Genomic DNA, 25,263 nt, shown 5'->3' with positions numbered 1-25,263 from the left:
AGAGGCTGTATATTCCATTATATGGATCTACCGTGATTAAGCCATTTCCCCAGTGTTGAACATTTAGATCATTTCCAGTTTTCCATTAATGTAAAATAACACTGCAGTGAACATTTTTTATTTATTCTCTTCAGACGCATTCCTGGAAATGATTCGTCTGGCTCAGTAGGCACAAATGTTTATAAGGACTCTCAGGCATTCTGCTGAACTGTGGCTAGTGTGGTGTGTGGAAGAAAGCTCAAGGGAAACCATGCCGCTCTGTACTTGCTTTCCTAGAGGCATTACTAGGGGAAAGGTCATTCACCTGAAAATTAATCCATAAAACACCTTTGTCAACAAACTAAAACCAGTAAAGTTTATACACGGTCCAAAGCCCATTGTCTACAAACCAATGATCACGCCCAACTAACCCCTTCTTCCCAGAGAACAATCAAGAGGACCTTCCTCATTAATCCTCAACCAACACCCATTAAATGATTTTCTCTGACATCCTTGTTGGTAGGCTGTTTGCTTCCCCTTTGTGGCTCCTCAGAGGGCCAGTACCTGCAGGTGGACGGAAAACTCAACACTTACCTGCTACCCTAACTCAACAGGGATGGGAGTGCTTATGTTCTTTCTGAATCTTCCCACTTTATTCCAGGGAACTTTTGATACCGTTATAAGGAGGGGGGAGCATATAAATATATATACTATATAGATAAATATGTAGTTAAGTTTGATTATTGTCTGTCACGTCCAGACCTAGGTAGGAAGTTAGGATGGGCACAGACTTCCAGAGCTGAAAGGCCCTTGGAGATGGGGCCACCCAGGAAGAGAAGTGACTTACCACCAGTCACACAGGAAGGCAGAGGTGGACCTGGGGCCTCAGCTGTATCCATCAAGGCCCATCCAGGAAGACAGAAGCCACTTCGAGGGGATGAATGCAGGGAATGGAGGCCAGCGTGGGAAAGGTGGAGAAACCAGCCAGGGGGCAGCGAGGCAGTAGCATCAGCAGGAGGCACCTTTACATCTGGCTGGCAAGGCCAAGGGAAAAGATGGGATAACCGGGGGCAGGGGCCAAGATACCTTTGCAGGAACTGGAACCAGAGTGGGCCTGTCCTGTGGAAGCTGGAGGGTAGAAGGGATGCAGGAATACACCTTCTTGTGGAAAAACCACCCTGGTGGGAGGGACACCCTGGCTGCTGCCTTCTCTTGCCTCCTTCTAGTCCCTCCTCCCATTGATCAGACCCAGCCTGAAGGAAGATCCTGGAAATTCAGGAGTCAGCCCCTCTCCCTCTGGAGTAGTGCTGGGGGAAGGACAGGAAATGGACCTGAGTCACATGGGCCTAGACTGGCTCCCTGGGCAGGGAAATAAACAGCCTCCATTCCTGGCTTTATGCCTTTCCCTGTGACCCACAGAGCTGCAGAGCCTGAACCACAGATTAGGGTCAGGGGACCAGTGATGTGACAGAAAGCGGCCTTTGCCAGAGTGGGAACGGGAAGATGTAGACTCAGCCATGCTGCTGTTGACACTGACGATGCCACCGGTCTCTGCCACCCCTGCTGGGCATGGCCTCCCCTCTGCTTCTTCCTGCAGGCCACCGCCACATATCAGAGTGGTCGGGACGGCGTAGTGGAGAGGGCAGGGGTGGAGAGCATGCCTGCCTTCCCCAGTGGGATGCCCCTGACAGGTGCCCATAGAAGCGTTGTCCAAAGTCCTACTGAATTATCAGCAAAACAGCTCTTTCCGTTTTCCTCACAGGCTCCTCACCCTCCACGGGACCCAGATAGGCCTCCAGGGTCCTGGGCAGAGGTGGAGTCACATAGCAGCCAGCACTCCATGTGCAAAATCCCCCACCCTCCCATGAGTGCGATTCATCACTGCCCAAGTGCCTTCCCTCCCCAGCCCATTACTTTCCCAACTAGACTGTCAGGCGCTCACCTAGCCCCACCCGCTCCAGTGCGAGCTACAGTTTCGCTTTGAACCAACATGGCCCAAACCAGACACATACTTCCTTATCTCCTTGCCAGAATTCCCTCCCGCTTCTTCTCTCCCTCTCCCTCCCAGTCTTTGTGTGTGTCTCTCTCTCACTCTGTCTCTCTTGTTCTTTTTTTTTTTTTTTTTTCAGAGAGACAACATGACTTGGGGAGAGGGGCAGAGGGAGAGAGAGAATCTCAAGCAGACTCCACACTTGGCACAGGGCCTGACTCAGGGCTCAATCCCACAGCCCTGGGATCATGACCTAAGCCACATTCTTTTTAACCATTTGCATAATCAGCCTCATCTGCTTACACCTTAAGTTTTCTTATAGAGGGGTGCCTGGGTGGTTCAATTGGTTAAGCATCTGACTCTTGGTTTTGGCTCAGGTCATGATCTTGTGGTTCACAAGTTCTAGGCCCTCATTGGGCTCCATGCTGGCAGTGTGGAGCCTGCTTGGGATTCTCTCTCCCTGTGCCCCTCCCCACCCTTTCAAAATAAATAAATAAACTTTAAAAAAAAACTTTAAAAAATAAAAAAATAAGTTTTCTTGTGGATGTTTTCAAACAGTTATTCCTGGAGTGAGAGTTATAACAATGTGTTTATAAAGTAGAGTTGTAGAGGGCGTCTGGCTGGCTTAGTTGTTAGAGCATGTGACTCTTATCTCGGGGTTTAAGTTCGACCCCCATGTTGGATGGGAGATTACTTATACAAAAATCTTAAAAAAAAAAAAGTAGAGCTATAGAAACTGCTTGGAGCATAGCTTCATCGGGAAATTATTTGCTCTCTTAGTTTCTATAGAAAGGTCTTCCAATTACTTACATTGCCTCCAAAATGTGTTTATAAATCAAGAGTTTGGAACACATTTTCTTTCCTTCATTTGGGTCATTCAGTAGAGATATATTTGTGTCCAGGTTCACTGGCCCATAGAAACCCTGTTGTAAGTGTAGGCTAATTCCCAGGCTAGCCCAATGGCAATTTAACCTATGTTGCATGTGGTTGGTATAAGCTAGCCTCAGAACCTAACCACTGCCTAGAGCACTGTATAGGAAAGGGACTTCAGGAACTCATCCCACAGATCATGCCAAACCACATGTTCCTGCCTCACTAAGAGAACATGACATCACGGGGAGCCTGTCCACACCGCATCCCCCCCCACCCCCGGTGCCTCCCCAAGTACCAAGGGCCGCTGTTCTGTTGGGTGTAGGAAAGAGGCCTATGTTTTGCTTTTATTTTTTTTAATGATTTTCTGTTTTATCTTTTAATTGTACTAGTAGTGTATGAACACATGTTCATTTTTTTAAATGTTAATCATAGTATATTAGAATATAGTATAGAACTATAGAAACTACAAAGTGGGAGTTCCTCTTCGCCATCCCCCTAATCCTCACACCTCTTCCCAAACATGACCAGAACTAACAGACATTGGAATGCACTTGCAGACATATAGATGGCTATACAGGTTTCCTCTGCTATCCAAAAGTAGAGTGTTCTGTGAAACCTTCTGTAGGTAGAAATGGCATAAAGTAAAGAGCATCTCCCGCTTTTCAAACGTTTGAGTAAAACCACTTCACTTTTACAAAAGATCTACATTAATGCCTGTTTTCTAACCAAAAGAAATCTGAAGAACGTTTTCACTTTTGGGACAAAAACTATTACCACACTAATGTAGATTTCATAAGGTCAAAGTGGACTAACGCAGACTTGCAGAAAGCAGGCATACCTGTATCCATATATAATTTTTATTTAGTTATCTTTCATATAAATAGGATCATCCTGTATATATTATTGTGTAACTTGCTCTTTTTCATGTGGTGTCTTGGAGAGTTTTCAGTGCCAGGACATATGGATCCCCTGAATTCTTTGTGCAGGGTGTGTGTGTGTGTGTGTGTGTGTGTGTTAAAATATACATAACATAAAAGTTATGATTTTAGCCATTTTTAAGTGTAAAATTCAGTGGGACTAACTGCATTTACAGTGTTGTACACTCATAACCACTATCTGTTTCCAAAAAGTTTTCACTATCTTAAATATAAACTCTAACCAATAAGCAATACTTCCCTTCCCAACAGCCCCTGGCAAACTCTAATCTATTTCCTGTCTCTGTGAACTGGTGTATTGTAGATATTTTATGAAAGGAAATCATACAATATTTGTCCTTTTGTGTCTGGCTTATTTCACTTAACATATCTTCCCGGGTCATCCAATTGTAGCATGTATCAGAACACTGCATTCTTTTTAATCACTACATATTATCGTTGCATGAATGCCTCATAATGTGTATAATAAACATACATGTATTTCCCAAAATGAAAATTTTGCCCAACTTTATCACCGACAATGCTGTATGAGCATCTTGGTACACAAACCTTCATGCACATGTGAAAATGTTTTCTAGGATCAATTCCTGCAAGAGGAATTGCTGCATCAAAGGACATATGCATTTAAAATATGGATATTGTCTGAAATGAAAAAAAAAATATGGATATTGTCACATTGCCCTAAAAGTGCATTGCCAACAGATGCTACCACCCACCATGTATGTGAGTGCCTACTCCCCACACCATTTCAGACTCTGCTATTGTCCATCAGTTAAGATTCCTCCAGTCTGATGGCCAGAAAATATTTTCTGCTTACATTGCTCACTTCCTTGATTGTTTGAGAGGCTGAGTACCTCTTCATACAGTTATTGGCACTGGCATGTATTTGGTCCATTTTCAATCAAATGATTTCTTTTTTTTACTATAAGTTATGGATAATAAACCTGTGTAGTTTGTTACTTGTCATGTGGTTGTACAGAACCTTCCCTCTTAGGAAAATTTTCACTTTTTTTAAAAATTGTTTTAATGTTTTTATTTATTTTTGAGAGAAAGAGAGAGCACAAGTGGGGAAGGGAGACAAAGAATCTGAACTAGGCCTCAGGCTCCGAGCTGTCAGCACAGAGCCTGACACAGGGCTTGAATCTATGAACTGTGAGATCATGACCTGAGTGGAAGTCGGACCACCTAACCTGCTGAGCCACCCAGGCACCCTTGTTTTCATATTTAATAAGGCAGCTCATCCTTCATTGATCTTTTTAAAAATTTTTGGCTTTTCTTGTGCTTATTCTTCCCTACCATAATTTAATACTTGTTTAATCTGCATTGTTAATTAAGACTTTGGGATTACAGTGAATTTGTAGACCAATTTGGAGACAAGTAGCATCTCTAGCCACAGATAATGGTTTTTTGTTCTACACATTCAGAGGTTTGGTGTTTTGTTTTGTTTTTTAAATGTCTTCCAATACAATTTTATTCTTCTCTTTATGTAGGTCATTACAATTTTTGTTAGATTTATTTTTAGGTGTTGTCCTATTTTTTTTTCCCCGACCATCTTTATTTCCCCATGTATTTTCCAATTGGTGATAGCTGGCACTTTGGAAAGCTTGAGTTTTAACAAGCTGATCTTCTACTTGCCCAGCCACCTTGCTGAACTCACGTTTTAGAAGTTACAATTTTTTTCATGTTGACTATTCCGGATTTCCTGGTTGGCAATGATGTCATCTGTAACTGGTTTCTTTTTAGGCTCATGCAGAGTCGAGTAAAACCTGGCTGACGGGAAAGTTCACTGAACTCAGATTGCTACTTGATGAAGAGGAAGTGCTGGCAAAGAAATTCATTGATAAAAACATGCAGCTTACCCTCCAGGTGTACAGGGCGCAAATCGAGTCTTGTGGAGAGCAAATAGACATCATGAACAAACTCTCCAGCAGGGTCTGGAGGATCAGCCAGGAGCCCAGTCCTGTCCAGCTGCTGCAGGTAATGCTGGATTTCTGCCCTCACGGTGGATCCCTGCCACCAGCATTTCACGTTGGTCACTGGAACACAGTATTTACACTCCAAGTAAATACACAGAGAATCAGCACGCAAGTTTTCTTGCCCCTACACCAGTGGGAAGAAAATATGCTTTGTTAGGAACAGTGTATACATCCTGGACTAATTAAATAACATTAACAGCCACCATTTGGGGGCAGGGGAGAGGCTCTATGTTCCCATCACTTTGTGTATCTTAGCTCTAATATTTACTAGAAGTCTGCAACGTGGATATTCTCACCCCATTTTATGAATGAGAAATTGAGGCTCAGGGAGGGTGAAGTGACTTGTCTGAGGTCACACAGCTGGTAGGTGGCAGAGCTGTGATCAGAGCCCAGGTCTGCCTGACTGCAGAGCCATGAGGCCCCACTGCCTGGCCCTCTGCCTGTAGAGTCTTATTTGAGACCCTCCCCCTCCTGGAAGGGCAGGTATCCTTTCAGCTCCTGAGCAGGCTCCACGAGGTGAATCACAGTTTGCTCAAAGGGGAGAGAAGGATCCTACTCCTTGGCCACTGGGCTTTGTTGGAGACTCTTCCCTTATACCGAGGGAGAGTCTAAGAAATAGCCCCTGTGATTCATTGCTGTATTAGTGAACACATGTTGTTGTGAGTGATGTTCGTGTTTTCAAGGAACCACGGAAGAAACTTCCTTCTCGCGCCAGTGCTCCCATGCAGCCTCCAGTGTGCTTGGATTGCTTTCCTCCTCGTGGAACTCTTCCTGTTTCCTTCCTTGCCAAGGCTTCTGGGAATCTCAGAGCTAAATATGTTTCAAACAGCTTGGCTAAGACTTGGTGGCATACATCTTGTTCCTCGTCTCACTCTGGCTTCCAGCTTATGTTCTTATCCTGGCGTTCTCTTCACCTAATTTTCCTGATTATAAAGGAAAATCTTACAGTATTAGATAGCCTTCATGAGATTCTTTACAGGCTTGTGGGAGAAGGCAAGGCATAACTAAAGGTGTCCTGGAGTGTAATCACAGATTAGACTGTGGCTGGAAAATAAGACAGACCAATCAGTCAGTACAAAACCAGTTAAGCCAGTCCCTGTCAAATATTTCTAGTCTTGTGCCTTTATGTGGCCTTGGTCAGTTTGGCTTCCGTGTGTCATTGTTAGCTAGCAAAAAACTAAATCTAAGAAAAATTCTGGGTGAGGTGCTTTCCTAGGCACAGTGGATATTATGCCTTAAGAGGGGCTAGATGCACAGTGTGGTACATTTGTTTGTTTTTTAAATAATGGTACTTTTTTTTTTTTTAATTTTTTTTTTTCAACGTTTATTTATTTTTGGGACAGAGAGAGACAGAGCATGAACGGGGGAGGGGCAGAGAGAGAGGGAGACACAGAATCGGAAACAGGCTCCAGGCTCTGAGCCATCAGCCCAGAGCCCGACGCGGGGCTCGAACTCGTGGACCGCGAGATCGTGACCTGGCTGAAGTCGGACGCTTAACCGACTGCGCCACCCAGGCGCCCCTAAATAATGGTACTTTGTAGGGATATCTAACACAAAAGGATGCTTCTGTGGAGAAGAATGTTTCTCTTTAAAAAAAATTTTTTTTTTAACATTTATTCATTTTTGAGACAGAGAGAGACAGAGCATGAACGGGGGAGGGTCAGAGAGAGAGGGAGACACAGAATCTGAAACAGGCTCCAGACTCTGACCTGTCAGCACAGAGCCCGACGCGGGGCTCGAACTCACGGACTGTGAGATCATGACCTGAGCCAAAGTCGGACGCCCAAGCGACTGAGCCACCCAGGCGCCCCATTCTTTTATCATAGATACAGTTTCAGGGCTTTGCCATCTTCTTTCTTTATTCTCTGGTGCCAGAACTACTGATATTCGTCATTTGTCATTCCTCCCTTCTATTTGCTCATTCACGTATTCATCAAATACATACTGAGCAACCTGTTCACACCAGGCCCCTGCTTGACATTAAGAGCTCATGGGTCAGGAGACATACTCAGAAACATTTATTTACAGCGCAGCCCAAGTAAGCTATCAAAAGTATGTCCAAGAAATGTCCAATTCTGTATGGAGGGTCAGGGAAGACTTCTAAGGGAAGGTGACAGTGGAGCTCAGTGTGGGAGCATGAGGAGAGGCTACTGGGGATATACAGAGGGACAGAGCAGAGAGGACATCCCAGACAGGAAGGAATCATGTGCATGTGAGAGCCTGGCAGGCTGGGCAGCAGCGGGGGTTCAGCCGGGCAGGGATACGAGGGAGGAGGGGGTGTTGGGAGATGCAGCTGGACCAGGAAGCCAGGGCTAGTTAGCCAAGGGCCATATGTGCCTGGTCATGGGGTTTAGACTGTCCTGTAAAGATACGTGAGGAGTGTTGTGAACTGGGGAACGACCTGGTTGGTTTAATGCTTTTGGAAGGTCACTTTGGTGACAGAGTGGAGGATGGACTGAGGTGGCCTGGGCCAGTGGAAGGGTGTCAGGATGGGAAGAGGCAGGCACGTTTGAGAGATGCAACGGGATTGGTGATTGGAAGTGGTGGGGGAGGGGGGGAGATGCAAGATGATGCCCAGCCTCTGCTCGAAAGATAGGACGCTCAGTTGGTTGAGCGTCTGACTTCGCCCCAGGTCATGATCTCGTGGTTCGTGAGTTCAAGCCCCACATCAGGCTTGCTGCTGGCAGCGCAGAGACTGCTTTGGATTCTCTGTCCCTCTCTCTCTCTCTGCCCCCCACTCTTGTGCTTTCTCAAAAACAAGTAAAATATTGAAGGGAGGGAGGGAAGGAAGGAAGGAGGGGAGGGAGGAAAGAAGGGAGGGAGGGAGCGAGGAAAGAAGGGAGGAAGGAAGGGAGGGAGGAAAGAAGGGAGGAAGAAAGGAAGGAAGGAAGGAGGGAAGGAGGGGAGGGAGGAAAGAAGGGAGGGAGGGAGGGAGGGAGGGAGGAAGGAAGGAAGGAAGGAAGGAAGGAAGGAAGGAAGATGGATGGGTGGCTAGAGAGCTGTTGCCTGAGTTGGCAAAGCTGAGAAGCAGGTGTGCTCAATTCCATTCCTTATTCTATCATAAATATTTACCGAGAACCTACTATGTGTCACACCTTGTGCTAGATGCTGGAGCTGGGGGTACCAGGTGGTGGCATTTGTCCTTCACCCTCTCTCCCCCATCCCATTCCACCCATCTGCCCTCTGAGCCACCCTCCTGTTGCAGAGTGGCACCCTGGCCCCCATGTTAGTGCTCTGACTCCCTGGCCAGCTCTATTCCTGGGAGTGACCTTAGGCCTGGTTCCCCACAGTTACCTTCTTCCCCACCAAATGCGGATAGAGTCCAGACTGGCACCCCCTAGGCTGCACAGGGCCTAGGACCAGCCTTCTGACCCGAGGTTCTCCTGAGGTCCACCATCCTGCCTGGTGGTTTTGCCGTTAGCCTAACGGCAGAGGGCCAGCCTGTGCTCCCTCCTGAGGCGTCCATCTGCCCATCTTGCCCTGAGCAGCACCGCCCACTAACCAGGGCCTGCTCACTCAAGGCACTCCTTGCCCAAGACAGCCCTTGAAAGAGCGCAAACTGGGCTCCTACCTGCCAACAAGAGAGTCCACTGTAGCCGTTTCAAGCAGGAAAGGAGTTTATGAAAGAACGAGTATTTGGCAGGTCACAGGATCTCCAGGAGGGCCTGAAAATCAGGATGAAGACCAGGCGACAGGAGGAAAGTCCAGGCCACAGCACAGGGGTGCTCCAGCGTAGACCCCGCTGCATCTCTGCTGGGCCACTGACCCAGGCACTGCCCCTGAAGCCTCCAGCCCTGCTGTCCCTGACAGCTACATGCTGCTGCCACTGCCTCATGGTCACTTCCACATCCAGGCCTTAGATCGGTCACAGGCCTGCACCTAGGTGCAAAGAAGGCTGGGAGAGGGAGTTTTCTAACTTCTACTTAGGAAAGCAACACTTAACACAGGAAGGCTATTTAAAGGGTGAAGTCCGGGCAGAAAACAGGTCAGGTCCCCCCAGTGGTGGGCCCTCCCCCTCAGCTGGCATTCCGGCTGAACTTTCAGGGTCCTTGGCTTCCTTCTTGGAACATGGTTTCTTGCTCCCTCCTTTGGACATGCCCAAAGGGCTCTTTCCCCAGAAAAACTGGCCCCTCATCCCTTTTGTTCCCTTGTACCTCCAGCAGACCCATCGCAGTGTCTGTAAAGCTTCAGGGTCCCTTGCAAGGCGGTGAGCAACTTAAGGGCAGGTGCAATCAGCCAGCCTCCCTCCTTCCTCTGCCCCGAACGCCTAGCACAGAGTAGACCTCAGTGAACATGGAGGGGAGGAAGAAATCAACAGTGTAGGCCTGAAAACTGGACCTCCGCGTTTCTGCCGCCCTGGGGCCTGCTGTGTGGTCTCTTCAGAGCTCTGTTCCCGGGGGCCCAGCCTGGGCCGGTCCCAGTTGCCGGGGCAGGGTGGAGCCTGTACTTGCTGGCCTGGGTTTGTTCCGGGGTGCAGCGGTGGAGGCTGGGACAGCACCCACAGTTCCCAGAGCCACCCTGACCCCCGCCCATCCTGGCAGGAGTACGTGGCCACTGAGCAGCAGATGCAGCAGCAGATGAGCCTGGGAGAGCTGTGCTACCCCGTGCCCCTGTCCTTCGAGCCCACCAAGAGCTTCTTCAAGGGCCTCGTGGAGGCCATGCAGAGCATGTTACAGACACCACTGGACGTTCGCCTCAAGGAAAGTAAGTCGCTGCGTGGCCAGCCTTGTGTCCTTAACTCCCCTAGTGCCCTTTCACCCAGAGACAACGGCAAAGACCCAAATGGTGATCTAAATCATACCTTTTCCATACAGAGGCCCTTGGCTGGGCGGTCAAGGACTCCTGGGCCTAGGCCCCACCCACCCTTCAGACTTCACCTCCTTCCCTTTCTGAGACCCTGTCCTGCCTCTCGCAAGTATACCGCTGTGCTTCTGCCCCTGAGTCGCTCCCGGGATTCTGTCACACTTTATATTTGCCTGCTTTGGGCTCGCAGCTGGAGTAGCCAACTCTCCCTCCTCCCCTTGCTCTGTCTAGCCAAGTCCCACCATCCCTGCGGTGAGCCCAGGGCGCTCACCTGGGAGTCCTTTCCACACCAGCCTGGGCTGGCTCTGCTGGCCATCTCCCCCTCTGCCTTTCCCCCCTCCAGGCCCTGGCCGATCTCCTGCCTGGGGCTGTGTGTGAGCTGGATCCATGAACCTCTCCCTGCCCCTCATAAATGCCGCAAGGGCAAGAACCACTACGAGTCCTGCTCTGAGGTCCCTGAAGGGCCTGGTATAAAGCAGATGCTCAGAAATACCTTTTTTCCATTCATTTACCTCTGTTCTTATGATTCACTCAGAACATTTACTGAGCCCCTTTTCTCTGTTAGCAATGGCAGGGTACAAAACAAAGGTCTTACCTTTATGGTGTTCATTGTTCTGGGAGAAAGTCACGTAGAACAGTATGTCAGCGGTAAGTGCTCTGAAGAAAAATACAGCAGGGTGAGGAGAATACAGCGTGACTAGGAGGAGGAGCTATTTCTTATGGCGAAGTGGAGAAGGCATCTCTGGGAAGGGGATATGCGAGCTGGCCGAAGGAAGTCCCCAGCAAGCTCTGCAGGTCTGAAGGGCTGAAGTTCAGTGTAGTGGTTACATGCGTGGACTCTGGAGCCAGGCTGCCTGGGTTCCTGTCCCAGGTCCACTGCTTCCTAAGCCTCCTTTCTTGGGCAAGGCACCTAAGTTTTCTGTGCCTCTGTTTCCACATCAACGGAGAGAATAATAAAGTCCCCTCTCATAGGGTTGTGTAAGAATTAACATCTCATACATAAACTGCTTAGAACCGTGCTCAGGCATAATAAGCAGTATGTAAGCATTAGCTATTATTGTTGCTGTAGTCGGTCCATCTGAGGGAAAGTTCTTTTGGGGCAGAGGGAGACACAAGTGCAAGTGTCCTGAGGCACAATAAAGAGTAGTTTGGCATGTTGAAGGAACAGCAAAGGGGTCAACAGGAGTGAATGTGGGTGCGAGGAGGGAAGAAGAGAGAGAGAGACAGAGAGAAACCAAGGAGACTCCAAGGACTTTGGTCTGAGCAATTGGGAGAAGAAAGTTGCCCTTCTCTGAGATGGGAAGGAGGAGCATTTAGAATTGCGGGCAATGGCCCTTTTGGTTCTCTGAGCAACACCATGGTGGTTTGCAAGAACAAACACCTGATGTAGGATGACAGAAGGGGAGCCAAGAAGAAAGTGGTTGATGCATTTTCTCAGGATGATCGGTGTGATGTGAAAGCACCAGCTATGTTCAGTGTAAGAAATAGTGGCAAAACGCAGGTCACGAGAACTCAAGGAACCAAAATCGCATCTGGTGGCCTCACGGGTTGCATGTTTGAATTGAGCTTTGTTGCAGAATGATGAAATTAAATTTAGAAAATTGAGGCCAACTACTGAGGACATTCAGGGCAGAAACTGCGTGATGAAGTGGAGGAAGTCGGATGCCACCTGGTCAAATGGGGCCTGGCAGGGCAGTGGCAGGAGATTAGGGGAGGAAAGGGCGAGAGGAAGTGCTACAAGCACCCATTCAGCCCCCTCCGGGAAACGGACAGAGGGGAGGCCAAGCCCTGGCTACAGTGCCGGCCAACCTCATGGGTGAGTAACAGAGACACAGGAGGTAGCAGCACCCAGAGGAAGGAGAGAGTGATTCTGGTGGAAAACCAGGAAGCCCTCTTGAAGGAGGTGGCACATCAGCTGGGCCTTGATGAACCACTAAGGCTTCCAGAGTGGGAGAAAACAGGGAAAGGCATTTCAAACTGAGTCAAGAGAAGGCTGCAGCCTGTTTGGGACACTGTGAAGTGTGTAGCAAGGCTGAGCGGTAGTCTTTTGTTTTTTGATTTTCCAAGCTGGTTTGTTAAAGCAGATTTTAAATCTATAGATGATGTTCTGTTTGCTCATAACTTCCACTGGAATTTTGAAAACATTTTAAGATGAAATCAATTACAAATAAAACCACATGTCAGAATCGTAGCAGTCAATATATCTAAATGTTTAAAAAGAATAATAAATAGCCAAATATGAAAAAAAGGAAAAAAAAAGAATCTTAGCGGTCAGTTTTAGGAATCTTTGGGCTTGTCAGTTTTCAGCAAGTGGGCACTGGTATGTCCCCAACCACCACAAGATGTTACTCGGATGGACCCCAAATGCAGTTCACCCACATTTACATTCTCAGTGGCCCATTCCCAAAGAACCAGTGGTGCCTGCTGAGTCCATGATAATTGCTAACGCTTGCTCCGTGCCAGGCATTGTTCTGAGCATTTTACAGATAAATCCAGCAACTCCTCACCACTATCGTGTCAGGGTCGGGGCAGGGAGGGGGAGTGGGGGATGCCTTTATTATTTCCATTTTACAGATGAGGGAGCTGAGGCTCAGAGAGGTTAACTGATTAGCCTTACCTTGCATAGCTGGTAGGCGGTAGAGGCAGAATTCAAACAGACTCTGACCCCAGGGTCTGTGTTCTGATTCCCGCCCCCCACCTTGCTTCCTCCAGGCCATCACCCCTCACCGACCTCCAAATGAGATCATCACTCTCATGATCACAAGTAATACTGAGAGGTGCTCACTCCCAGGAAGGACACAAGGACCCAGGGGTCTTGCAGCACCACTGCCCTTCCAGTGCCCCGCCCCCCCTCTGTATTTTCCACAGACACTGTAGGCTTCACAGGGCCGAACAGAATCCAGCATCTTGGGGCACCTGGGTGGCTCAGTCGGTTAAGTGTGCGCCTCTTAGTCTCAGCTCAGGTCTTGATCTTAGGGTCGTGAGTCCAAGCCCCATGTTGGGCTCTGCACTGGGCATGAAGTCTACTTTAAAAAAAAAAAAAAAAGAACCCAGCATCTTCCCCCCAGTCTGCTGCTGCTTGACTCCAGTCTACTCCCAGTAAACAGTTAAGCCTGGCACTTCTGCCATTGCAGATTTCCTTAACCCAGCCCCCTCTTCCATCCCTATTGCCCCACTTCAGGCCCAAGCCTCCTAGCAGGGCCTCTGCCTCCATGCTCACCCTGCCCCATCTACCCCCCACCAGAGAGATCTCTGGAAATTCTGCTTCTGTCTACCCATAGATGCCTTCCATGGCTCCCTGCTGTTTACATGCCACTTCTAGCACCTGCCTTTAATTAATGTCTGTGCTCCTGCTGTACCCTCTTGTTGGGAAAGCCTCCTATCCTTTTTTCTGGATGTCCAAATCTTCCCGATCCTTTAAGGGCCAGCTAAGGTGCTTCCTCCTCCACGATGTCTCCCTTGATTCACCTCTCTTCCCTCTGTGCCTTGGCTGGTAGCTCAAGTGAGCCCACCTCATTTACCTGACAGAACTGTTGAAGACAGGGACCATGGCTTGGGTTTCCCCCTGAACCCCCTCCCACTCAAATGAGACACCAACATGACCTTTCTGATGACTTCATTTCTTGTTTTCCATTTTATCCTGGAATTTGCATTTCCACCATGTGGTCGCCCCATTCTCAACTATTTGAACACATAGTTGATTCTCGTGATCATCCTTGATCCTGTGGTCTCTTCCCCAGGTTCAGGGCTCATTCACCCTGGCCCGAATTCACTTCCCACCCTCAGAAGTACACTTCTCCTTAGATCCAAGTATTATCCTAGAGTATTCCTGTTGCAAATTCCTGAATTTGCATTAACTGCTTACATTTGTATGTGGTTCTTGGGAGAGATTATGTGGCTCTCCAGTTTTGTAATATTTTTAGTATGTTTTGTAGTTTGCTCTTGCTTAGATGAGCACCAGGCACTCATTTCTCACAATCTGTTACAGACATGAACTGCCAGCTCTCAGGCTCCTCCAGCACCAAGCTAGTTTCCTTGTTGAAAACAAGCCCCTCACCAGAGCGATCACTCTTCCTAAAATGTAAGCCCCAGGAGTGGGAGCGAAGAGAGGGTGGAGAGGGCTGGGTGCGTGGGAGGGGAGACAGGGGGTCATAGAAATAGAGGCCCCCCCTTTTTTCCTAACAGACCCAACTTGGGGTTTTTTAACCTTTATTATTAGTTTTTAAATACAGAAATAATACATACTCATTGTAGAAAAATTAGAAAACAAAAACAATTTTTTAAAGACCATCACTTTCTCATAGATAACTGCTAGTATTATTTGCCCTGTTAGCTTTTTTTGGTTTATTTATATATACATACAAGGATATATTTAATATATTGTTTTTTACAAACATGGTATCAACTATACCTACTGTCTTGTAACCTGTTTTCATTTATGGATATGTTGTGAAAATCTCTGTTCCCTTAAAAAAATTATACAGGTAATGCATGCTTCTTACAGAAAATTAGAAATTACAGATACACAAAAAGAAAACCGTTGCTTCCCCAAAGATAAATGCTATTAATATTTTGGCATACATTTTTCCAGACATTTTAAAAGCACACGTGTACAGATTTTTTTAACTGGGATCATATGATACTCTTTTGTAAATTTTTTATTTAACAGTGTAGCGTGAACAGTTTTGTTTCAATAGATTTAAATATCATCTTTATTTTTAAAGGATGCATAGTATTCCATTGAATGAATATGCTATATTTAACCAATTCATAATGCTGTGCATTTAGGCTGCTTTATATTTTCATTTCTATGAACAATGCTATAATAAACACTCTTATACATGTTAGCTGCATTAATGAATAATTGAATGGATACACCTTAGCTCATTTTTGGATTATTCTATAGGAGTAAATTTCTCAAAAGGGGAATTACTGGGCATGTACTTTTTAAAGTAAACTTTGACCTATACATAAAAGCACAAAAGTCAAAGGGGTGCCACTCAATTATTTTTAAAAAGTAAACACTCTATAACCTCCTTTGGACCAAGAAATGGAAATTTCCAGCTCCCCAGAAGCCTTCCTCATGTGGCCTTTTTTTTTTAAGTTTATTTTGAGAGAGAGAAAGAGAGCATGTGAGCTCACACACCTGTGCGTAAGAGTGGGGGAGGGGCAGAGAGAGAGGCAGAGAGAATCCCAAGCAGGCTCTTCCCTCTGGCTCCCCGCTGTCAGTGCACAGACTGACGGGGGGGGGGGGGCGGGGGGGGGGGGCTCAATCTCAAGAACCTAACCGAGAGACCATGACCTGAACCAAACTGACACTGACTGAGCCACCCAGGCACCCTTTTTGTGGCCTTCTATTCACTACTCCCGAAGGGTTAACTACTCTCCTGATTTCTGACACTGTAGGTTAGTTTTGCCTGTCTTTGACCTTGATATAACTAGATCATTCAAACTGTACTTTTTTGTGTCTTTTGTCACTCAACATAATATTTGGGAGATTTATCCATATTATTGTGCAGAGTAGTAGTTTGTTCATTTTCACTGCTGTATTTAGTATTCCATTGTATGAATATAGCACTGTTGAAGGACATTTTGGATTATTTCCGGTTTAGCCTGTAGTGAATGATGTTGCTATGAACATTCCCGTGCATGTCTTTTGATGCACGTTATGTATGCATTTCTGTTGGGTATTTACCCAGGAGGGGGAGAAAAGGATGCCTACTATAACCACTTCTATGCAACATTACTCTAGATGTTCTGGACAGTGCCTTGAGGTAAGAAAAAGAAACGAAAGCTATAAGGATTGGAAAAGGAAGGAAAAAAGATCATTATTCACAGATGACATGATTACAGAAAATCTAAAATAATCAAAAGGTAAATTACAATTACTACTAAGTGTATTTAGAATAAGTGGATGTAATATTATACAAAAATCATATATCTATATATTGGCAGTAAACAATTAGAAAATGAATGTTTTTCTTTTTTTTAAGGTTATTTATTTATTTTGAGAGACAGAGAGAGTAGAGAGCATGAACAGGGGAGGGGCAGAGAAGGAGGGAGAGAGAGAATCCCAAGCAGTGTTGGCTCGATCTCATGAACCTGAGCCATCAGATGCTTAACTGAGCCACCCAGGCGCCCCTAGAAACTGAATTAAAAATTTTTTTACTGTTTTTATTTATTTTTGAGAGAGAGACAGAGCATGAGCAGGGGAGGGGCAGAGAGAGAGCGAGACACAGAATCTGAAGCAGGCTCCAGGCTCTGAGCTGTCAGCACAGAGCCCGACGCAAGGCTCGAACTCGGACTGTGAGATCATGACCTGAGCTGAAGTTGGACGCTTAACTGAGCCACCCAGGCGCCCCTAGAAACTGAATTTTTAAAAATATTATTTTCAGTAACACTTTTTAAAAACCAGGAATAAATCTAACAAAAGACTTGCAAAAACCTCACTACAGGAAACTCCAGAACTTTACTAAGAAAACAATTTGGCAGTATCTAGTAAAGCTGAACATCTATGTATCCTACCACGTAGACTTTGTTTTTTTCACTTCATGTCTGCATATGTGGTATAATGCACTGAGAACGATTATTGGGGATTTAAGTTAGCACCACATTTCTGGAACACAATTTGGCAGTATTTACCAAAGTCCTTAAAAGCAAAATTATCCATGTTGACCCAGCAATTCCTCTTTTAGGAATGTATCCTAAAGAAATAATCAGATACATAAAGATGTAATTAATATTTTCAGAAGCTTTTTTTAAAGCCTAAATATGGAAAAGGGGGAGGGATAGGTTAAATTATAATACATCCAATACATCAAAATCTTAGGGTTGCCATTAAAGTGCTCTGATGAAAGATTATTTGACAGGGTAAAATGTCCTTAAGTATGTCAATAAATTATAAAAAGCAGATTACCCAAGAGCATGTATGGCATGATAATGTTAAGAAAAACTATAAAATGGCAAGATAAAAACTGGAAGGATATACACCCGTGTTACAAGGGATAGGATTTTAAAATTTTTAGACATCAGCAACAAATTCCATGGATGGTACAAAATTCAGTGACATTTTCACTCCTTCACTTCCCAGAGGCAGGCAGGGTTACAAGGGTGGTTTTTCATTTATCTTTTGGTGATTCCCAATCTGGGCTGCGGGTGCGAGCCTGGTCGGTTGCCGGGTCGGGGCACCGCGCTGCCCCTCCTACTACGTGTCGCCCCGGTGTCCCCGCCCCCTGCAGACGCGCGCACGCCCACTCTGGAGCCGGACACCATGCACTCACGCCTGCGCCTGTCCGCCGACCGCCTGACGGTGCGCTGTGGACTGCTGGGCCGCCTGGGACCCACGCCCGAGTTGCGCTTTGACAAGCTGTGGCAGGTGCTGGGTCGCGACTGCTTCGCCGCCGGACGCCACTACTGGGAAGTGGACGTGCAGGAGGCGGGCGTCGGCTGGTGGGTGGGCGCGGCCTACGCCTCCCTGCGGCGCTGCGGGGCCTCGGCCGCCGCCCGCCTCGGCTGCAATCGCCAGTCCTGGTGTCTCAAGCGCTACGACCTCGAGTACTGGGCCTTCCACGACGGCCAGCGCAGCCGACTGCGGCCCCGCGACGACCCCGACCGTCTCGGTGTCTTCCTGGATTACGAGGCCGGCGTCCTCGCCTTCTACGACGTGTCTGGCGGCATGAGCCACCTGCACACCTTCCGCGCCACTTTCCAGGAGCCGCTCTACCCGGCCCTGCGGCTCTGGGAAGGGGCCATCAGCATCTCCAGGCTGCCCTAGGGGCTGAGACTGGAGTGACTGCCCTAGGCCTTCCGCCGCTCTGGTGTCACCCGACCTTGATGCGGCTGGTCTGCCTGCTCCCTAAGCACGCCTATCATCTCCCCCGCCAGTCATGCACAGGTGCTTTGAAGGTCTCCTCTCCTAGGTTGGTTTCAAACATGCCCCACACACAGATCCTCTGCCGGGACTGTCTCATCGGACCTTCCCACCACCAGGGCACTTACACTACACTGCTTTTAGTCCGGGTGCCACCCACACGTGAGCCCTAAGCATCCTGACCGTGTCAGAATACATTATCTTTGGCCTCGGACCTCTCCCTCATACAGCAGTCAGCAATACCTGGCACTTAGTAGGCACACAATAAATATGTGAGAGTCATCCAGCTCTTTCTCCCTTAATGTCCCTTTGATCTGCCTCCTCCTCTCCACTCTGCTTCAGCTTATCCATGTCACTTACCTTCAGAGCAGCTGCAGGAGCATCTTAACACCTCATGGCCTGAACCCTCTCCCGTCCTCATCCTCCACTGTAAGGCCAGAGGCATGTGCCTAAAACTTCGCTTAACCTTAGAACTACCAGGAGGTTCCTAAGGACTACAGGGAGAAAAGCAGGCACTTTCCCTTAGCATTCAAGGCCTTTCTAGTCTGCCCAGAACTTCTTTATGCCTCATCTGGCTTCTACGGCTCTTTTCAGAGACCCTCCAATTAGAGCTGTCTACACCTTTGCCCTCTGCTACTGGCCCCATACACTCATTTATGCAGAAAAGCCCTTTCATCTTCCTTTGCCTGTTTCAGCCTTCCCTTGGCTTAACTGCCCCAGGAAGTCTCTCCCCAAGCCACAGGAATCTCTCTTACTATTAGAACCACAAGTCTGGGACCTTGCTTTCCAACTAGATTGGAAGTTTCCCAAGGGCAGCTGTGTCCTACACTCTCCCCACCCTGAAAAGTTCAGAATGTTCCGTTCCTCCCGGGCAGTGAATGACCAGCAGCCAGCTATCATTGACTCAGCAGTTGAGCTGAGAAGTCCACATGAACCACCCAGCCTGACCTCACTGTACATGTGGGGAGACTAAGGTCCTGAAAGAACGTTGCTTAAAGTCACCCTCGGTGATTAAGGGCTGGGCATTGCCCCGCTCCAGCCCCCAGGCAAGTGTCTTACTTGGTCCCTGTCCCAGCTCTTGATCTGAGAGATTTTACTGCTTATTCATTCCTCAGGGGATGTTGGGAAGAAAACCAGCAGGTGACTGCTGCTTAGCAACCACAGGCAGTTTTCCCAACTGTCTTGGAACCAAAAGAAGAGGAGCTGAAAGTAAGGTTTGGACAGTCCAGACATCCCCATGCTCCTCAGGCCCCTCAGTTCCAGGTGTTGCCACGGAAACCCAGAGAACCCAGAGAACCACTTTACAAAAGAGAAGTGACAGAAATAGAGAAGGCCAAACCAGCAGGACCTCGCAGGCCAGCTTCTCTAACAGGAAGGGAAAAGCATCTTTCTTGGGTCTGTGCCTCAGCTCTGAAGACTTAGCATCATTATTTGTCCAATTCCCTAGATGGTTTTGAAACCATCCTGTGTTAAAGTGTCTTCTTAGGTGCTTGGCAAGAGGGCAGTGGCAGAGTGAAGAAAATGCAAAGGTGAAACCTACTTACGGTTTCAGGGTATTAATTAGCTTGAACCACATAAAACTGACAATTTCTAACAGTTTCTGACCTAAAAATGCCACTTTCATATAGGGCAATGAAATATAAGTAGGATACAAGGCAGAAGGAACCTTAAGAGTGCCTTCAGTTCTAACTAAATCACTTAAGACGCTAGCTGGATAAACAGCAGAATGTCTAAGCACATTGCTCCAGGAATCCTGAAAAAAGAATTCTACTGGGGATGAGCCAGATCTGAATTCTGACAGGGCATTCCTGACAGAAGGAGATGGATATACTGTGTGTCTCCCTGCAAAGACATTCCCAGACCCATGGCGGCCAGGGCCAAGCACTAACAGCACCTGCTATTTTGTCAGGCACGGTTCTGATGCTTTACGACTATTAACTCATTTGATCTTTACATCATCCCTAGGAGGTGGAAAGTTACCCCAATTCTACACATGGCAAAATTGAGATACAGAGTGAGTAACTTGCCCAAGGTCACACAGCCAGTGGTGGAGTTGGGGTCTATGCTCAGGTCCATCAGGCCATACTGTCTGGGTGAACACAGCTAGTCTCTGGCCAATGCCTGCTCGCTCCCGCCTGTTTTGCCTGTGATACTTGGCTTTGGCCTAGTTACTCTGTGGGACGTGGGCCTAGCTTTGGATTATTTTCCTTGGGCTGAGATGAGGTCCTGCACCCAGAGAGGAACTTGAGAGTTTGGAATTCATGTATCAGAGACAGAGCTGGATTATAAAGAACAAAAACTGGCTCTTCTCAAACGCCTACTCTGTATCAAGACTTGCACTAGCCAGAAAACTGCAGTTTCGGTACACAATCTAGTGACCTTAGGCTAGTCGTTTTACCTCTCAGAGGATCATTTGTAAAATGGAGTAATGACCCTGCCTAGTGCTGGGAGGCTCAAAAGAGCCAACGGTTTTGAACTTGCTTTAAAAACCATACAGCACTGGACCATGTCAGGACCCATTAGCATCCCCAGTGGAATTCCTGTCGTGCCTGGCATAGTGTGGGGGCAACAGAAGCTCCCAGCAGCCATCCGGCAGTAGCAGGAACCTCCCTGACTATTCCTCATACAGGACTAAAGCTTCCTTGGGGTCTACGACTATAAAGTCACTTACCTAAATCTCTCTCAGATATGAACTTGCAGAAATTAAAAAAAAAATTTTTTTTTAATGTTTTTACTTTTGAGAAAGAGAAGAGACAGAGGCGTGAGCAGGGGAGGGGCAGAGAGAGAATGAGACACAGAATCCGAAGCAGGCTCTAGGCTCTGAGCTGTCAGCACAGAGCCCGACACGAGGCTCGAACTCACAGACCATGAGATCATGACCTGAGCTGAAGTTGGATGCTTAACTAAGTCACCCAGGCGCCCCATCAGAAATTTCTTAATACATCAAACTGCCTGCAGATATTTTTAAATGACCTTAATTTTCTATTATGTGATTTGTCTTAATAAAGATGAATACTGTACCTTGTAACCATGCTCTTCATTGGGAGTTCATGCTGCCTCAAGTACACAGCACCTAGGCCTGGACAGGGCCTCACTCACCTCACGTCCCCTCCACAACTTTTTTGTGGGAGTCAGCTCCGCTGGTCCCAGGTTCAATAGTGCCAGGGATGGGGAGTTCACCACTTCTGAACAAACAAGTCCTACTTCCCAGCTATTCTATCCAAGAAAATACCATGTCGCTTTTGGCATCTTTCATCTTTCATCTTCACATTGACGCCACCTGTGGTCACTAATAGAGATTTCGGGGACCCTTCCTTGCCTGCTGCATCTCTTGTTTCTGCGATTCCACTCTGTCAGGGAGCAGTGACTGTGATGTCAGCCTAGCAGAGGGTACACAGCGTGGTCCCTCTACCCTCTACTTGGCACGCCGAGTCTACCCACCCATGTCACACACAGGTGATTATCTTTTCTACGTGTCCCAACAGGAAGTGTGTTCCAGACAACCCCCCCCCCCCCCCACCGCAACTCTCTCCAACACGCGATCCAGTCCTCCACACAAAAGGCAGAGTTAAGACTCATGACCTCAGTGGCTCTTCCAGGTCTGAGCCTTACTGATTCCTGCTCTGAGGGAAATCCAGCTGACATTTACAGAGCTTCCTGGGCCACCCTTTTAACACTCCGAACGTCTGCCAGGACCTAGAGGCAACTGACTGGGTCCCTGTTGGAAACTAGGTGCTCCACATTCTCAGCTAGAGCCCAAGTCAGGCCCATCCCTCCCTCCCTCCCAGACCCACATCCTGTTTCCAGGCCCCGGAATATCCCTCTACTACCATCCCATGTCTCTTCTTGCTAGGAAAGTCTCAGATATTTGCCTAAATGTCACCTTCTCTGCTGTTGTAGAGGAAAAGGTTATGGAATCGGAAACATTGATGATCTTCTCAAGGCTGCTTATAGGGAGAAATGAAGTAAACACCGGCCAGAAATTGATACTATCGCACTTCAATTCTTAGCACATCAATTTGATGCATTCTCTTTTACACATGAGTACAACCCAGGATTCCCACCCCACCCCACCCCCCCCCACACTTACGAACATCAGTGCCTTTCCAGAAACTGATTTGGGATCCACAGGAGAGGGAGGCCCTAAACTCAAAAGTAAAGAAACTTCAAAAGGCTAATTATATGCATCTGGAAAGAGACTCAAGGATACACTTGGAAACAAGAAGTGATAGTGAACAACGTCAAAGAAATATGAACAAAGATTAGGAATCTGGAAATACATTTGAAAAGAACTGTTCATCTTAGCACTCATTCAAAAGAACAAAGGAGAGTCCGATATGGACTCCCTATGAAAGGGTCATGCGGTTGTTCAATGAAGCAGTGAGAATCTTTTCTTGTTAGCTGGGTTTCATTATGGATTAGGGAAGGGCTGATTTCAGCATTACCACTGTATTAAAAAATCACCACAAGCTACAAATACACCAAGCCCCACACCCCCATCTCCCTTACCCAGCCCTATTCCCCACTCCCCGCCCCCACTGCACATAGCACCTTCTAACTTACCGTGATTTACTTACTATGCTTACGGTTTGCTGTGCATCTATCCCCATCTGAGTGAAGTTCCATGAAGAAATGTGGGCTGCTCACCACTGAATCCCAGTACCTAAAGCAGGGCCTGGCACAGAGCAGAACCTCCATATTGTTGAAAGGAATGAACATCATTTCTCTCTCTTCGCTCACAGATATATGCAGGCTTTTAACATTTCTCTGCCTGCAAGATGCTTGACCAACCCCTTCTCTGATGCCCACCAATCACTATACAGCTCACTGGATACAGAGGCCCAGGGCAGGGAGAGAATAAGGGCAACGGCGAAGAGACAGCTGGAGGTCAGGACGGAAGGGAGATTTGGGGTCATGTGGACTGGCTTTATAGGCAGGATGAAAGAAGGCTTAAAGAAGAGGGCCTTGTACAGTGAGCTTTCACCCCTGTGTACCCACACAGCAGCTGGACAACAATGATTTGCTTTTGAGCCCACCTCCCCTTCTGGGCCAGCCAACATGAAGCAGAGACTGACATGTTTGCTCTTTGTATCCCTCCTACAGGATTGAGACAGGGCCTGGCCCAAAACTGTGTGTCTAGGGAGGAGGAGTAGATGAAAACCAGGTTTCTGGAGACCATCACTCCTGCCCCACCTCCCCCGACAGTACGAGCAAGGCAATTCAGAATTCAGAGAACGGCACTTTATTTTAAGACTTGATTTTTTTGCCATGATTTTCTACTGATTCTTCCAGGATGGTGTCATCTTCTTCAACAGTGACCAGGACCTTCTTGCCCACCAGACTAAAGATGTCTTCAGGAGGGTAGCCTTTGGGCTCACCGACCTTCACAGTAAGCATGTCCAACGTTAGAACAGTGCCTTCTGGAATTTTCACTTTGGCCACCACGGACTTGCCCAGCTGTGGATAAAATTAAGACTCAGTGCCAGCCTCCCAGAAGTTAACTGGAACATGTTGTTTTATACCCAAGGTCCCTGACCAGTCTTCACAGGTACCCTGGGAGCAGGGACTTTGTTCTCCCACTGGTACCTAGAACAGAACCTCACACAGAGTGGGGACTCAGCCAGTGTGGGGTGAACTTAGAGACTCAGAGAGGGGCCTTAACAATAAAGTGTAAAGGAAAGGGCTCAGATTATACAGCCAAACAGAGCCAGGTCCAAATTCCCTTCAGGTGGGTACAAGCCGTGCCTGAGTTTCTCTGTAAGATGGGAAATAATAGTGCCTCCAGCATGTCAGACGACTACAAGAATTAGTGGTAATAATATATGTCATCTACCTGGAACATGCTCCCAGTACGTGAACATTATGATTTGTCATCATTCAGTTCAACATCTCATTTTAAACGTGGAGAAACTAAACTGAGATCCACAGAGGGCAGAAAACTTGGCCAAAGTTGCAAGAAACTGGGATTCTGACTCCTGGCCCACTGCTCTTAAGGGACACAAACCTTACAGCCACCATGCTCGGTAAAATAAGAATATGGAGGGCTCACAAAAGACCGAGTGTGCCATTATTCAGTGGACGGGAAAAGGGGCCGCCTACGAAGAGGCAGGCAGGACAGGCAGCGGAGGGGAATGAAGGGTACCAGAAGCTCATGACCAGCCTTTCTATGTCTTGTCCCTAAATGCTGTTGAACAAATCACTGCACCATGTGAGGGCCAAGGAGTCAATTCTAAAAGTAAGTGCCAGGACAAAAGGTCTGTCAGCGGATGTTATCCGATCACGCATCCCACCATCCATTGCTGTTTGCCCAGGGAGCCAAAAGGCTCAAAACCAAAGTAAGGGCGCAACTCTCCCGCATTTCTGGTGTGATTCTCTCTCCTTTTCTTCTGCAAGGCAGTGTGTTTCCTTTTACTGTTATTTTCATCTCCTGGTACTTCGCATCTTTAATCTGAGGGAGGCAATCAGGCCCCACTAGAATAAAAGATGAAAACGTTCTTCACGCATGCCTGGTGTTTGGTCTTTGCCTCGACCCAGACAGCCACAGCAGATCAGGAGTGGCTGCAGTCCTGGCAGCCCCAGGACACTGGGCTGTATGACTAGAGGCCAGGACAGGTCTAGGCCATGGCTTCCAAGAAGCCCAGGTGGTCAGCAAACCAGGCAGTCCTTGGCCTCAGCGTCCCCTCTGTCTGAAGGTCAATGCTGCACAGCTCACACTGCTCCTGAGGGAAGATTCGCGCACCGCCTCCCCCCCCCGTCGCCAAACCCCTGCACCACACATGGCCCTGTCCATCTAGGGCCTCCTCCGTTTAGGGGTGCCTCCATGTATCACAGGCCCTT

General features: G+C 47.5%; 2 protein-coding genes and 1 pseudogene across 3 annotated transcripts in view; 2 read left to right on the top strand and 1 right to left on the bottom strand.

Annotated features, from left to right (window-relative positions):
• The window catches only part of TRIM14 (tripartite motif containing 14), a 29,908-nt gene extending 8,710 nt beyond the window's left edge, over positions 1-21,198 (top strand). Inside the window, exons 3-6 of one of the 2 annotated variants that reach the window (XM_047066717.1) lie at positions 5,521-5,754; positions 10,295-10,457; positions 14,545-14,637; positions 17,795-21,198. In XM_047066717.1, coding sequence (XP_046922673.1) covers positions 5,521-5,754; positions 10,295-10,457; positions 14,545-14,637; positions 17,795-18,330 — 1,026 coding nt within the window. In that variant the 3' untranslated portion in view covers positions 18,331-21,198. The remainder of the gene's footprint in view (positions 1-5,520; positions 5,755-10,294; positions 10,458-14,544; positions 14,638-17,794) is intronic. The other variant, XM_047066726.1, reaches the window with a different exon arrangement.
• On the top strand, positions 10,464-13,535 carry LOC124502236 (40S ribosomal protein S3a-like; annotated as a pseudogene).
• A 2,454-nt stretch (positions 21,199-23,652) lies between the features above and the next one.
• The window catches only part of NANS (N-acetylneuraminate synthase), a 28,032-nt gene continuing 26,421 nt past the window's right edge, over positions 23,653-25,263 (bottom strand). The window contains exon 6 of the mRNA XM_047066738.1: positions 23,653-23,883. Coding sequence (XP_046922694.1) covers positions 23,674-23,883 — 210 coding nt within the window. The 3' untranslated portion in view covers positions 23,653-23,673. The remainder of the gene's footprint in view (positions 23,884-25,263) is intronic.

This window comes from Lynx rufus, unplaced genomic scaffold (assembly GCF_022079265.1).
Source record: "Lynx rufus isolate CCGP_SWC_20201006 ecotype Redwood Valley unplaced genomic scaffold, mLynRuf1.p SCAF_10, whole genome shotgun sequence".
In the NCBI taxonomy this organism is placed as follows: Eukaryota; Metazoa; Chordata; class Mammalia; order Carnivora; family Felidae; genus Lynx; species Lynx rufus.
The sequence above is the reverse complement of the archived record's forward strand: the minus strand, read 5'-3'. Positions and strand labels throughout refer to the sequence as shown.